The following is a 16,193-nucleotide window of genomic DNA, read 5'->3' as shown; positions in this document are numbered from 1 at the left end:
GAGAGAAGCCTAACAAAGTTAAAGGAATGCATTGCAGAAAACCACCTTGGTACTTTATTATCAGCACATAAACCACTGTGGAGACGCAGGTGGCTGGTGAGGAATGTGCATATAGATCGAATATCCACCAGAGATATCACTTTTGAAGGGAAAGTAAAGTTTTCTTCCGATGTATAGACGTCTACCTGCAGTTTCCTCACTTCTTAAATTGACACCCAAACAGTACCCGTACTTCTAGTTGGGTCGGTCGGTCTGAGGGGACAACTGTCCAAATGGTCCACCACCCTGGCAATAACGTTAAACCACCCAACTTTAGGCACTGACAGACATGAAATGCATCTTAAGAGACGAGAACAAGACTCAATAGATTTATAGCGTCCAAACAGCATCACCACAACAAGGTAAAAACCAAACCAGCGTAACTTGCCTATTAATATCTTCGGGCACTAGCGAACTGTAAAAAGACAAATGAATTGGAGAAGAGTAAAATGCATAGACAGTACCTTCCAACCCCACAGAACCAATGAATCTAGCAGGCATATAAAGAAAGGCACAGAATGGGAAGGAAAGGGACCAAAATCACAACCACCTGAAAAAGGAGGCAAGGGGAACAAAAAGTAATCTTAACGAAATTACCACCTTCCGATACCAGAAGGACTCCTTGTTGTACTCGAGTGTAGTAAAAATCTATCATGTAACAATCTATCATATAACAACATCATAGCCAGTTGGGAAGGATAGACACTGTAAGAAAGTGGCTCTGTATATACTGCACCAAGGTACGGTACAATGTGTACAGAGTCCAACAGTCCCCAGAGGTTTGGCAGAGGCTAAAGTTAGATATAACCTTACTCTCTCTAAAGTGGTAGCTTGGTCGAGCAGTAAGGCAGTATCAGAGGACAGTGTAAAGCATTTGTTGGAAACACTCAGTCAGCAAATGGTCTCACACACTCAGGAACTGAACTCTAGGCCAATTGTTTTGTATATAAAAATATATAGTTTTATTTTAGAACCAAAAGTAGGTATAAAAATACTTTCTCAGAATGAAATGCTCTAGTTGAGTACTTTCAATAAGCAATAGACTTTTAAATGCAATAGTTAGTTGTTGCAATAGGCAACACACGTTAAACACAATTATAACACTGAGCTCAATGAGAATTTTTAAGCAATATCAATTACTTTACATAGGTTTTTCTTACTCCGGGCTGGATCCTGGATTCAGCCCTGGTGCATCTCCTGTAAACAGTTGAAAGAAATCGTTTTTGTTACACAGGTGATTCTTAAGGAATATTTTTATGTTTCAAAAATCGACACTTGAAAATGTAGGTTATCGGCTTTCAGGTAAGTACTTGACTGGCAGAGTTACGGTTCTGGGCATAGACTCAGGGGTCTCCCAGGGTCAGGTAAGTACAGTTGTTACACCCTCAGCAGCACAGGGGCAGCCGGGTGCAGAGAGAGTTAGGCCCAATGTTAGCTATGGCAGGCAGGCCTTTGGTTGGTGGCTGCTAGCAGGCAGGCCACACAGCTGCGGGAGCAGGGCTCCTGGTCACTTACACAGGGCAAGTGGGGAAGTAGGATAGGACAGATGCTGCACTTCCAAGGGCACTCGGGCGGCTTGGTGCAGGGTGGTTTTTTAGCCGTCGGGCGCTCAATGGATTTCAATGGGAAAGCTGCAAGGCGAACAAAGGCTGCAAACTCTGGGACGGAGATTCTTCAGGTGCGACCACTTCGAGAGGTAAGTTGGGAAGCTGTAGGTTAGGTATGCACCCAGGTGTTGGGCACAAGGGGCCGCAGAGCGCCGGGTGCAGGGGTGCCTTTTGGCGTCGGGAAATCTTACCTTCTGCTGGTCGCGGTTGGAGGGGTCCCTGGTTGTGAGGCTGCAGGCGTCGTCAGGAGCGTCGAGGAGGGTCCTTGGGTGCTGGATTCTTGGTCCGTCGCCGGGGGGACGTCCTCATGGTCTTTGTTCACTCATGCACAGGCTGGGCTCGGCGGGTGCACAGTGTGCTGGATTCGCGGTTCCTGGCTGGGCACCAGGAGTTGTTGCTTGTTTTGAGCAGAACCACTGCTCGTGGTAGTCCCAGTCTTTTAGATGAGCAAGGCAGTCAGGTCCTCTGGGGTTTGAGGCTGCTGACCACTGGAGACGCCGGGATTTAGCAGGAGCAGGTTCAAGGGTCGACAGGCCTGCAGGGTTGGGGCCAAGTCAGTTGATGTCGTCCTCTTGTTAGCAGCTGCACGGCAGGTCTTCTATCTTCTTGTTCTTCTTGTTTCGGAATCGGTATCTGAGGAAGGAAGGTTCAGGGTGCCCCAAATACTAAATTTAGGGGCGTTACAGGTAGGTAAAGGGCAGGGGCCAATGGGTCCCTTCCCTGGGGTGGGTACACCCACTAGCCTGCCACTCTCCAGTGGGAGGGGGGCAGGAGCCTAGTCCTGACTGGGTAGGGCTCCCAATCCTCAAGATGGCGAGAGCCCGGAGTTGTTTCACCTCGCCTCCCCCAGCTGAGGGGTGGGGTTGGCCGAGGCTGGCACACCCCCTTTCCTCACTTGGGTTTTCCCGCCGATCTTCCTGCCAGAGTGGGGGTCAGAACCGGTGGGGGCCAGTTGCTGAGTACAGCAAGTGGCCTGGAGAAGCTCACAAAGGTGGCATGCCTTTGAAGCTTCCCCTGCCCATCCTGGGGGAGGAGGCCTAGCACCTCGCCCAGGATGTGCATTGTTGCAGGCCCACAAGAGCGGATGGCTCTCTACCCAGGGGTCCAGCAACATGTCTGCTGGGTGGCAGCCTCTCAGTCAGGACGCTGGTTGTTGGTTAGGTTCGGCGGGCATCTTTAAGATGCTCTGTGTCGTGCATTTTACATTAAATCCCACACTGGGTTTTTGTGTTGAGAAGTTTGATACCAAACTTCTCAGACTTCAGTGTAGCCATCATGGTGCTGTGGAGTTCGTGATGACGACCTCCCAGCACAATATGCTCTTAATGGCAGCACTGCACTTAGTGCCCCGGAATGGACCTGGGTACTGTAGGGGCACAGGGCTCATGCACCTGTACCCACACCACTGGCATAGTGCACCCAGCTAGAGGGGTGACTGAGGTATGCAAGGGCAGTTTGTTTGTGGGCCCTGGCCGCCTGCTTGAGTCGGAGAACATGTAGTTTGTCATCCGTCACTCCACATTCTAGGTCACCCTCCAACTCGGTTATCTCAGTTTCAACACGGGTCACCTCCTCCCGCTCGCGCTTCCGGGAATGGGAAATAAGGGACAGGGCCTCCCCCCGGAGTACCGTCTTGAAAGCCTCCCACAGGGAGACCGCCGATGACACTGACCCCACATTATCGTCAAAATATCGCTTAAGAGATTTAACCAACTCTGCGCGAATGGTGGGGTCACGCAGGTACCAGGGATTAATCGGGACCACCCTCCCCCCTCGGGAGAATGTCGAAGTGCAACAGGAGCGGGGAGTGGTCTGAAATACCCCGCGCCAAATGGCGCACCTCCCCGAACCTCCCCGCATGCGCCGCCGGCACCAGGACATAATCTAGCCTTGAGAGACTGCCATGGGCCCCGGAATGAAAGGTGTACTGTTTCTGCGTAGGGTGTTTCAAACGCCAACAATCCACCAGCCCCAAGGTATCCAAGAGGCCAGATAACCACGCTTGGGCACGGGGGAGATCCCTAGGGGGGTGACGGTCCTCAGTTCCGGAAACCACCGCGTTGAAATCCCCCCCAACCACTAGAATCCCCTCCGGAAGGCCAAGGAGGAGGCGCCCCAGATCCGCAAAAGTAGTCGTTTGCAACCCTGGCGGGACATAGACAGAAACAAAAACAATCACTCTGCCCTCCACCCTACCCACCAGAACCGTGTAACGTCCCCTGTCATCATGGAGCACCTCATCAACTTCCAATGGGAGCGAGGTTTTAGCCATGATGCCCACACCCCTGGAACCAGACGTGAAGCCCGAATGGGCCATAAGGCGGTAGCCCCGTCGATTCATAGCACGAAAAAGGAGTTGCCAATGAGGTGCGTCTCCTGCAGAAAAACTATGTCAGGTGAAATTCGTTTCAGGAACTGCAGGACCACACCCCGTTTTATCCTGTCCCCCAGTCCATTAACATTCCAGGACAAAAGACTCAGTCCCCTACCCCCCATCATAGCCGAAAGCGATCAATCGTCCCCCCGAGAGCACTTTAGGAATAGCACAACAATACTTTTGCCTTGTGGTACAAATGAACAATAACCCACCCCAACCCAACCGCCCCAACAAAACTCCCCCCTCCCTGCACCCCTGCATGAGCCCAGACAGCCCCCCCCAATTTGCAGTGTGCCTGTCGCCCCTATATAATTGGAACTAGCTAGACCCCCTAGAGGAGGAAAGAGTACCCCCTCAAGACCCCGCACAGCCTCCAAGGGAGGGGAGACGAGTACAACAAACAAAAGACCCTAAGCTTGGCCGAAAGTGGCCGCGTCATCCGGAGTGAACCCCGGCATCAGTACCTCAGACCCGGTCCGGTGGGCAATCTCCTCCCGCAGCTCCCCCCCCGCCATCCCGATCATGACCCCCAGACAAAGTGTCCAGCCAGTCCCCGGCCATTTCAGGACGGTCAAAAAAATGAGTGCGAACATCCACCTCCACCCGCAGCCTGGCCGGGAAGAGCATGGCGTATTTTAAGTTCATGCCTCGAAGCCGCCGCTTGACGCCCAGGAAACTCAGTCTCTGCTTCTGGACCGCTTGGGTGAAGTCAGGATAAAAGTTCACCTCCATGTTCTCCAGCTTAATCGGCCCTTGCAGTCTGGAAGCTTGCAAAATCGCATCCCTGTCCCGAAAGTTAAAGATACGGGCAATAAGAGGCCGCGGAGGGGCTCCAACCTTCGGTTTGCCCCCGGGAACTCTATGGGCCCTCTCCACGGCAAAGAATTTACTCAGCCCTCGAGGCTGGAGATGGGTAGTGATCAGGTCCTCCACAAAGAGATCCGCCGCCGACTCCTCCCGTCCCTCGGGCACTCCGATGATGCGGATATTATTCCTCCGGGCCCGGCTCTCGGAGTCCACCAGGCGCCGATCCATGAGCGCACTCGCCTGACGGAGCCGGTGCACCTCCGTTTGAAGGGCCGCCACCTCAGTCGTGAGGCCCGACGCGGTGTGGGCCAAAGAGTCGACCCTGTCGTTAGTCTTAGAGAGATCAGCTCTCACAAGGTTGACATCAATGAGGACCGCGTCTATTTTGTGCGCTAAAGTGTCGAACTGCTGGCCCACCGAGGCCTTCATCTCAGCAATGGCGCTCATGACGTCTTGCAGAGACAGATCCGTGGGCAAGTCCGGGGGGCACTCAGAGGACTTGTGCGATCCGCCGGGAGACCCCTTCGGGAGGGTGTAGCGGTCCATGATGTTGGCCTGATGTGCGGCGCCACGCCGGGTTGACTTGGCCTTCAACCGATCCCCGTCCTGCTTCATGGCCATCGTCGCGGGTCTCACACCCGCACCAGTCACGCAGTGAAGAGCAAGCAATCAAGGCCACGAGCTCCGGAGGGCCACCCCAGGACGGCAGAGCAGGCCACAGCAGGCAGGCAGGGTCTCCCAGCGAGGCCACCCCAACACAAAGAGCGCCGTGATCCCACTTGCGAAAACGGCAAGGGGGCGCGAAAGTGAAAGTGAAAGTGTGGGGTACACGACTCGCCAGGCCCAGCCCGCCGTTGTTGTTCACTTTGCCACTGGGTCGCCCCCAAACGCGAATCCGGGGTCAGGAGAGAAGTAGGCCGCAAACTTCAATCGGTGCTCACTCCGGCACCCGAGGTCCGATTCGAAAACGGGAAACGGGTACCACCTCGGCTCAGGCTCACCGACACAGTCCCCTCAACCGATGCAGGATGAAGACAGGATAAACGTAGGAGGTTGCGGAGGTCCTCGGGAGCCTCGCACCTACGCGGCCATCTTGGTTGCGCGCTAGGCTCCTCCTCCGAGTGTCATTTATTGACTGTGTGTGCAACAAAAAGCCTAACACTCCCCTCTGATATGGTGAAGGCTACTTGACCACACTACCACAAATTTGGGGTTGCTAGAGCGAGCTCTTGTCGACTGAGAGGGGAGAGCTGGACTTTCTGGACAGTGCACCTCATTTTGGTAGACTAGTCAGCTTCCTACACTCATTTGTGCACTATAGTTTTGAAACCCCAAACCGTAGCACAAACTCAGCTCTGTTCTGTAGTGAAGGACAATAGAATACAGAAACAAAGATGAGGAACCCACCCAACACACCACATGCTAAAAGGTGATGCAGATAACAAGCCATAGGAGAGCATAACCCCTTAAGATCACCAGCCCCAAAGCAAGCCGGAAGGTAATAAAGAACGAAGGCAATGGAACTTAACACTGCATTAATAGCACCGCTCCATGAGAAAACACCTGCACTCTCTTATGAACTTTATCCGCAACAGACTGCAGCAGCCATCAATTACTGACCTGGCTTCTCAAAGAGGAAAGTCAAGAGCCCAGATGTTAAGAGGCTAGGAACGAGGTAGCTACCCTAGAATGGGCAAGCAGCACTCCGCATATTGAACTGGCATTCACAGTGCACTCTCCCATTATAGGAAGAGACCACACACTACCCTGCTTTTTGCAGTAACACATGGTGGCAGTGCTGTCTGTAAGAACCTGAGTGGCTACCCTCTGGGAGGAAAGCAGGCAGGCATTAAGGAAGGCAGGAAGGCCTTACTGAGTGGCACAAAGGAGCACCAAAAAACAGACTGGTGTGATACCCACAGGAAACCAGAGGTCTCTGATCTTCACCTCACCGATGTGGCCTCATCCAAATCCAGAGATAATGTGTCCATCACCATCATGAGCCCTAGATGGGGGGGGAAGGTAAAAATGAAAGCTGCTACAAGTTAAGTAGCCATCCTTCATGAACCATTCCAAGCTGCCTTATGCAAACATGGATGATGGCCGATAGACACCGCCAATTCTGAGCCCACTTAAAACAAAGATGGCACTGCAAAGTCTGAATGTTCAAAAGGAAATGAGGCAAAAGCAGGCTGCATGAGGCCAGGTCAGGAGAATAAAAAGACTCAGGAGCATTCAGGTCAGACCGAACCAAGCTTGAAACACTGGGATCCTGAATGTTCCGGAATCACTACAAGAAAGCAAGACTTTGAACGCTACCATGTCAAAAATAGGTCCTATGAAGGGAATCCTCTGCACCAGCAGACGATAAGATTTTGGCTTGTTGATGATGAAACCCTGGGGAAACCGTAGCAATTGCCATAACGATTGACTGATGGGCCCACCTTCAACAGCCAGTTGAGGTATACAAATGTGTGAACCTCTAACCTACAAAGATGGGCTGTGACCACTGCTAACATCTTTTTGACCATCTGGGAGCGGAGGAGAAGCCAAAAGGCAGGACAGCAATCTAGAACTGTTATGACCCTCACATCAACGCGGAGAAAATACCTCTAGGACTGTAAAATAGGTAATGAAAGTACGCACCGGCAAATTCAAAGACAATCCAGTCCTCAGGATATAGATGCGATTGGACATGGGTCAGAGTTAGCATTTTCAATTTGTCCTTCCCTAGGAAGGTGTTCCAGAAGCAAAGGTCCAAAATTGAGCACTAAAAAGTAAGAGCAGCAGTGTTTGACTCTACCTCTCTGGACACCCTTTTCCTCTTGGGCAGCAATGATTGAAGCACTTTGGCAAGAATGGAGGCATAACCTGCCAAAATGAGCAAAAATAGGAGACCCTGAAGAGGGGATTGACAGAAAGGATAATCCTAACCCTGATAATCAACCTGCACAAGTAACTGCACACAAGCTGGTCATATTCTGCCCCACCCTGGCAAAAGATAACTCCAAAGAGGGACAGAGCAGGTTGGCAGATGAAGAGGAGGACTGGCCTTGCTAGTGGCCCTATTCTTTGCCACCACCAAGTCTTGTGAAGTTTGTAAGCTGGGCCTGGTCTTTAAACAGCTTGAAGCCAATAAATGGCTATTCATAAGAGATGTCTGCATCTACCCGGAATAACCTGTGCCAATCATACAGGGCTGCCGGCAAATCACTAGACTAGGGCCCATAGCTTGACCCAAACATTGTGTAGTGTTCAGGATGCCCCCTAAAATATACTTGCCCATCACTACAAACGTATTTTGTAACTTCTCAGGGAGGGCCATCAAGATCTTGCTTGCCTTATTGCAGAGGACAGTCGTTTCTCCCCAATAAGCAAACGGATTAAAAGACCACAATGTTAATCTGACTGAAGAGTACACCCTCTTGCCGAATGCATCAATGTACTTTGATTCTCAGTCAGGGGCTAGTAGGGAAGGCATCCAGGTTCAACTTGCTAGCAACACCTAAACAAAAAGGCCAATCTGGAGCGGGGTGCAACAGCAGAAAGGATGGATCATCCGTAGTGAAGCAATAATGCATATCGAAGGGACTACACGCTGGCAGTAAAAAAACATGGTTTTGACCACTAAACCATCAAGATTTCGGTCAGGGTTTCACTGAGAAACAACAAAGGCTTTGAATTTGAAAAACCATGTAGCAAGGCAGATCATCTTTAGTTTCCACAGCTGGCAGCTGCAGTCCCAACTCACTGCTTTTGAGAAAGGGAGGGGGGGCCCAATCCTAGTTCAATTCATTCTCCAGTGAGAGGTATAAAAGCTACTAGCATTCTGAAGGTCTAAATGGCCACCATCACTATAAGTGAGGGGGTAACAAAAGGTCAGCCACCTCACCAGCCTAGTCATGTAGAACATTCTGAAGGTCTTGCATGCATGTCAATCTGAACCAAACATCACCCTCCAGGCACTGAAAACACTGGAGTTGATGCAAAGTCACTGAGGGGAAAATCCTCCGACACCACCATTAGCTAATGATCTGTGAACAAGACCTTGGGTGAGAACACGCTAAATTGGGACCAGGAATCACCTGAAAAAGTGGCAGGATTGTCTATTTGAAGGCCTCCACAGAGTGAAAGATGGGCCAAGGAATTTGGGGTCCATCAGCTCCAGCTCAGATGGACTGATGCAAAGTCTAGCCTTTTGAATGCAGAGGGTGCAGCCTCCCCTTTAAGAGGGACCGACAGAGGGGAGTTCTAACTGTACTTACTGAGCTTGCGCTGATGCATGTCCATCAACTTAAGTCTTTGTTTTACCAGAGGACTGAGACCAGGACATGGAGGAAACAGACCCGAGACTTGGAGCACATGCAGTGCATCCAAAACACACTAAAGAGATGTCATGCAGGTTCTTAACAGACATCCGATTTCTGAAAGTGCAGCACAGCCTAAAGCCTGGAGTCTTTGAGGCAGACACATCCATAGCACACTGTCCTGTATACATAATTTGGAAGTCTCTGAAGATATAGCAAAAATTCAAGAATGGAGCTCTGAATCCACATCAAAGAGTATAAGGGGGAAAAAAGAAACCAACACCAGCAGAAGGGTGGGAAACTGACAGCTCCACCCACTGGTGGAGCACAAGAGTTCTGCGGAAAATAATAGCTCCACCTACTGGCTGCAGGAGCAATTACTAAAAAGGTTCCGGATTCAGGCTCGCAACTGAGGGTTCAAAATGTAAAGAATTTGCTCAAAAATATAGGGGGAAAAAAACATTTATTACTAGCACGGGCCAGCAATGCCCATACTCCTCCTCCAATGTCCAAACACAGGCTTCCAGATTCCTTTTTAGGTCGATCCAAGGCAGCGCTTGCGCTGCTCTGCGGTGCATGCTGTATTGGAGTATGGACTTGAAGCTACGCCCACTCTCCGCCCATATTTTTCATTGGCTTACGACATTGTTTTTTGTAAATGCTGGCTTCTGATTCGTTAATAGGCTTGTTAGTCCCTCCGTAGTACCGCCTTGTTTTCATTCGTAACCTCCCACGAGGACTGGCCCTTTTACTTCTTTGTTACACAGAATTTTTTATTTAGTCTGTAAACATTATTTTCTTTAATGAGTCTCTTCTACTGCAGGCACGACATGCTTTCCTGCAACTTTCAGCGTGCCATGCACGCTTTCACTTACCAAGCAGCCGAGGACAATGACGGCCGCTTCTTTGAAATGAAATAGGTCTCGCATTTACAAGAGTTTGAACTATTGGCATTCTAAATGACAATACCTTTTAATTATGTGTTAATTATCAAAACAGATAAATAAAAGGATTGAATTACAATCTGAATAGCTTAAACTCTCGCAAATGCAAAAACTATTGCATTGCAAATGATTGTTCCTACTGCTTCCAGTGGATGGTCAATGTTCCAGTGATCTGAGATTGTGGTAGTCTGACATATGGTCTGGAGGAAGAGGGACTAAGGCTTACCAGTACAAATGTAACAAGGAAGTTTACAATCTTATCTGGAAACTCGCTTAAGTTAAAACATTTAATCCCAAGTAAAATGCAAACAACAAATCTCACGGAAGTACTATTTACAAATTAGAATCGATATTCTGCTCCTGCAGGCACCATTAACTTCATACTACTTGGGCACCATTTTAGCATTGTATAGAATGTACTACACCACACCTACCACCACTTGGCAGAGGTATTAATGGAATCATGCACCTTCTATCAATGCTTGAACAATGCATCTACAAGTAATATTCACTAACAATGGATTGTTTATAGATTCAGATGTTTATTTACAGAGACATCAGAGATGCCCCCCTAAAAATCTTTTTTCAGTAAGTCTAATATTTGCTTAAAAAGTTTGACAAGGGTAGTGCTTGACTAAGGTAAGATTCAGAAGCTACTTTTTCAGCAAATCTCAGATTTTCTCCTAAATTCACATCATAGATGCACATGCTTATAAACTGCATCCCAACACGAGGTACAATATTTTTAATTTAATAGGAAAAAGGAAAAAGCAATATAGCCTGTAAGCACGGTCTGTAGCATGTAGCACTGTAAATTCCCATACTCTGCATACTCCTACCATTCAGAGTAGGGCTCGGGAGCTTGCAAGTTGTTTTCCCTCCGAAATAGTCTTTCGAGTCATGAGGAATAGTGCAACTCATTTCTTAGTGGGCAATGCACATGGGCACCAACTCCGCTGTTATATTGCTTTTAGCACAGCGAGTGAGAGTTGTGTGGAGTGGTGAGTGAACAATATAATGCACAAGTGTACTGCACAAAAAATGATGTAATTATGAAAGAAGATCTATGATCAGAGGCACATGGTTTCAAGGAGCAGAGTGGGCGCAAGTGATTCTACAGCACTACACGCTACGAACAGATGCTTACAGGGTAACATTTTTCATTCATAGCATACACATGCTCTGCAGAGTCTGCACAGCAGCATACGTCCATAAGCGGTGGCTAGCGTGTCAATCAATGCAGATGTCTGAAATACAGCGCACAAGGACTGCCTGACCAACCATAGGCTGTTGCCTGGCCAGAACATTGACACAATAGTGTTTAGTAAACGTGTGTGGAATTGACCAAGCAGCCGACTTACAAATGTTATTTGTTTTTTCTGGAAAGGCCTTAGTTGCCGCCGTCTTCTGGGTACAGTGCACTCTAAGAGTGACAAGGAAGGTTCTCTTGGCTTTAAAATAGCAAGTCTGGATACACTTGACTGTCAACTTGGCAATGCTTGCCTTAGATATATTCAGGCCCTTTCGGGGTTTTAGAAAGGCTACATATGGCTGTGCTTGGCAATAAGACTGTTCTGTATGCAATACATAATTATGCTTTTGACATTTCGGGTGTGGAGCACCATCTCTGCTACCGAGTCTGGTTGGGGAAAAACAGACACAAGAAGGAACAAGATAGACAAGGAAGACACTAAATAGGAAGCAAGTAAATATGAGTGACAAAGCCAAACACCAGCAAACAAAAGGTGGGCCATTAGCCATCTGAAAGTTATTGGTCAGCCCACAATAGGAAATACCTAAAAATTATAGGTAACCAGTAAACCACTTTAGCTTCCTCCCTGTTTCAAATTTTATAACAATATCTGCTTGAATCAGCCAGAAACCTTCCTAAAGTATTACTAGAGTTGTATCTCATGCTAGAGGACCACAAAAGCGCCTGCACAGTGCTGGCACAGCTCAAGCACTCTGGGGTCAAATGTTTAAATGTCAAACCTCAAAGAATATCAACATATCATTTAAAGCTGCTCAGTCCAACATTTCAGGGATATATATATATATATCACTGCTCAAGGCTTGCCCTCCGGAGGGAAGCACTCCAACACCTTTATTGGGAATAGGAAAAGCGATGAAGCACTGATTGCATTTGGCAGTTCATTAGCGTCTTCCCGACGCGTTTCGAAGTTTACATCCTTCTTCTTCGGGGGCATTGACGTCAATGAATGTTGATGTGTCGGGCACTCCCTTCATTAAATACAGGAAAAAGTCAGCCCTGAATGGACCGCTCCTATCGAGTGCAGCGAGAATGCTGGGTCTTGTAGTGCCGTGCTGGTATTGCTCAGTGCTTCATCGCTTTTCCTATTCCCAATAAAGGTGTTTACACTACTTACGCTGTTGGAGTGCTTCCCTCCGGAGGGCAACCCCTGAGCAGTGATATATATATATGTGTGTGTTGTGGGAGAACATGCAATTTAATTTGTCCTCACAATACAAGCCAGCCAAAAGGACTGCAACAGCCTACTAGAGAAAATGTAAAATGACAATAGAATATAGTTTCACCAAAATCAGCACACTTGTTTTTAAACAAGGCTATGCAGCATTTGCAGTCATGATGCTGAACTTAAAGCGAACTTACTGAAATACTGCTTCTGGTTTCTCAATGTGAGCTGATCCCGCAAGCGTTGGTGCAGTTAATATTAATGATGTAGAGACATCTGCAGTTGAAACACTGGCCTGCGGCAGGTCAGTTAGTTCTACTTTGATGGCAGGTGAAGGTGTGGAAACTGATGACAGTACTGGATCAGCAGCAAGCGAGGTAGTGGAGGAGACAGGAGCCATGAGAGGGTCCAGTTGCCTGGATGCGGTCGGTCTTGATATTGGTGGCATATTACGTTGTAGTGACTGCCGGGGTGGCTGCTTGAGGGGTGGTGCCTGTTGCTTTCGCAATCTTTTAGAGTATCCGGTTTCATTTTTGAAATTGTTAACCGCCTAGAAAATAAAAACGTTTCAACACTGTCAGTATCTCTGTAGAATTCCAGAAGCTGATAAATAGAGGGCGAAACAGAACAGAGCCATTTAATCAACATTCACATGCTTATTTGTAAGACTAATTTTGCACCTTGAACTTTAGACTTGCTTGTTTTGAATAATCACATCCATCTTTGCATTCAAAGGGTTTTAAAAAAATTGTTCCCTGATGGTAACGCAACAATCCCCACCGATATGGTCTGATCGAAATTTTGCATGTAGCTAGCTCATCCCTCGCATTTCCTTTTGCCTTAGTAGTGGTGGTGTGTAGGAAACTTTAGAGGGATGGTCATCGAGAAAGGAACAAGCCTAAAGGTCAGTTACTCTGTTAACTACTGAGACAAACCTTTAAATTGGCAAGAAGATTAAAGTAGGTCATAGATTAGTCTCAGACTGGAGAAAGAATTGGAAAACGACTTCTGGCCAATGGTAGCAAGAACTTATTTAGCTTTGGTAAGGGAAAAAGTTACTGTTGGAAGCTGGCTCTGTAACTACTATACCAAAATGAAGCATAGTGTGCACAGAGTCCAGTGGGAGCCCAAAGGTAGGCAGAGGTAAAAGTAGATAGCACCTTACTCTCCATTTGTGGTAGTGAGGGTGACCAATAAGGCTTTATCAGAAGGTAGTGGTAAGCATTTGTTGAACACACTCAGGCAAGAAATGATGTCACACAGTCAAAGGCTGGACTCAGACCAATTTAGTTTGTATCAAAAATATTATTTAGTTATTTTATTTCTAGAACCAAGCCAAGCCTAGTGCAGGTAAGTGAAATAATACTTTGCAAAATCTTATGCAGTGTTTTAAAGTTGAATGTAGGTTCAAAAGCAGTTGATTGAATTACAGGTAAGTTAATAGTTCGGAAAAACTTTATAGTTACTTTACAGATTAATATGTCCGTTACCTTTCAGATTACTTTTTGGATTACTTTTCCTAATCAGTGTGATAAAGGTAAGTAATTCAATTTTAGTACGCAAGCAGTTTTTCAATGTTCCATACAAACCAACTCGACACTTGGAACAATTGTCAAGAAAAGCAGTCAATGTAATCCTAGGGGAGGAAATAAAGTTAAGGGTTTGCAGGTAAGTACTTATTTGTGGGAGCTGGTATTCTGGGGTTAGAACCAGGGTTCCCCCAGGGAAAAGGCTGCCCTCTCAGAACACCCTCAGCGGCACTGGGGCGGCTGAGTGCACAGTGCTGAGGCCCAATGTTATCCAAAGGGGGATAGGTGGCCTCCAGTTGGTGGCTGCTCACAGGGCTGTGGGAGCAAAGCTCCTGGTGTTAGGCAGAGGGCAAAGTGCACCCACAGGGGCAGCTGGGTGCATGGTAATGTTTTGGCTTCGGGTGCCCTGTCTGCAATGGGATTTGCCGGTTTTGGATTTTGGCTCTAGTCTCGGTCCAGGAAGACTTCCCAGAGGAACCAACAGCTGGGCAGTTGAGTTGGAGGGCTCAGGACATAGGTGCACCTCTGGTTCTCTTCTGAGTTCGGATTTCACCTTAGCGGGCCTCTTGCAGTTGGGGGGTCTCTGTGCAGAGACTGCAGGCGACGTCAGGAAGTCCTGGGAGGGTCCACCCACAGTGAACTCTGACTCTGGAGTGCAGGGGGACCTCCCTGGGATCGGTGGACCACTCGGGCCGTAGGTGTCAGGTGCAGTGGTGGTTCCAGGCGTCTGACTTCTTTATCCTCAGCAGGCTTGGAGACTTTCTTGGCTGTTTCTTTTGAACAGAGCTGCTGTTCACAGGAGATCCGGTCTTTGTAGAAGGCAGTCAGTCCTCCCAGGGGTTCTGGAGGTCGCTGGGTGCAGGACAAGGAGACTTTTGGCGCAGGATCTCTATAAACTGCAGTCAGACCGGTAGGGCTGTGGCCAAGTCAGTTCTCTGCAGTCTCCTCTGCTGGGTGCCTTCTTTCAACCTACTTTGAGGTTGCGGGAATCTCTTCTTGGTTCAGGGCTGCCCCTAAATAGGGGGTGTTTTAAGGGTCTCGAGGTCAGTAGCCAATGGGCTACTGACATTAGGGTGACTACACCATTGACGTGCTCACCCCACGTGGGGGAGTGGGCACAATCCCTAATCCCGATAGGAGAGTGTCTGACATCCGCAAGATGGCAGGCACTGAAGAGTGGGCTTCATCTTGCCACCCCCACCGGAGGGGTGGCGTTGGCAGAGGTGGGCACACCTTCTGGGCCGAGCTAATCTTTCTCTCCCATCTTCCTGCCGAAAAGGAGGGGAGAGAGGAAGGGGGCCTGCTCCTGGGACGCCTTACTTTTATCTTTAGAATGCTCACTGTTTTTCCTCTAGGAAGGATTTGTGACCCCTTTCTTTTGGTCACCCCCAGTGGACGTCCTGGTCAGCCTTGTCTTGACCCAGTGGTCCGCCTTCTTTCCCAAATTCTTTTTTTTTTTTTTTTTTAACGTTTTTATTGGCATTTAAGATTTAATAAACAATCAATCATCATTTCAGTGGCACAATCAAAGAAATCGGTAACATATGGTTTATAAACCTCAGTAGTAGTACATCTACAAAGTGATAGAGAGACCTTATCTCCCACCTGCGTGTTTTTGTTGTGTGCATCATGCAATCTACCTGCGTAGCCATCTGTCCCCGGTCGCTCGCCATCTTCTGACTCCCGTTCTGGTGGGGAAGGCTCACAAATGTCACCCCGAAATCGATTTCATTTGCCCCATATCCACGTCCATTTTTGGGGACAGCCCCTGTGAATGTATACCGAATTCTCTGCGACCATCTTAATGTCCATATCTCGGCACCATTGCTAGTGTGTTGGAGACAGTCCCGAGCCCCAGCGCTGTGCTATATTTCGTTTTGCTGGTGTCGTTCCCAGTGTTACCCAGTCTTGGTCTGTGTGGTTCAGGTCCGTGGGCTCCCAGATGTTGAGGAAACATCGTTCTGGTTCCGGCATTATTCCCACCCTAGTGACTTTTGTCAGTTCGCAGGACGGCCTGCCAGAAGCTAGTGATCACTGGACAGTCCCATATGGTATACCAGAAAGTGTCGGCGGCAGAGAGGAGTATCCGTCTTACCTAGTTTGTGTAGTAGGGTTCTTGTGTAATAGATTTGATGCAGGATTTTCAGC

General features: G+C 48.4%; 1 protein-coding gene across 2 annotated transcripts in view; it reads right to left on the bottom strand.

The window, feature by feature from the left end:
- The window catches only part of RBBP6 (RB binding protein 6, ubiquitin ligase), a 394,678-nt gene that overhangs the window by 190,633 nt on the left and 187,852 nt on the right, over positions 1-16,193 (bottom strand). For both annotated transcript variants that reach the window (XM_085629467.1, XM_085629468.1), the window contains exon 10: positions 12,714-13,066. In XM_085629467.1, coding sequence (XP_085485593.1) covers positions 12,714-13,066 — 353 coding nt within the window. The remainder of the gene's footprint in view (positions 1-12,713; positions 13,067-16,193) is intronic.

Source organism: Triturus cristatus, chromosome 10 (assembly GCF_964204655.1).
Source record: "Triturus cristatus chromosome 10, aTriCri1.1, whole genome shotgun sequence".
Lineage (NCBI taxonomy): Eukaryota > Metazoa > Chordata > Amphibia > Caudata > Salamandridae > Triturus > Triturus cristatus.
This window is presented reverse-complemented; position numbering and strand designations above follow the sequence as displayed.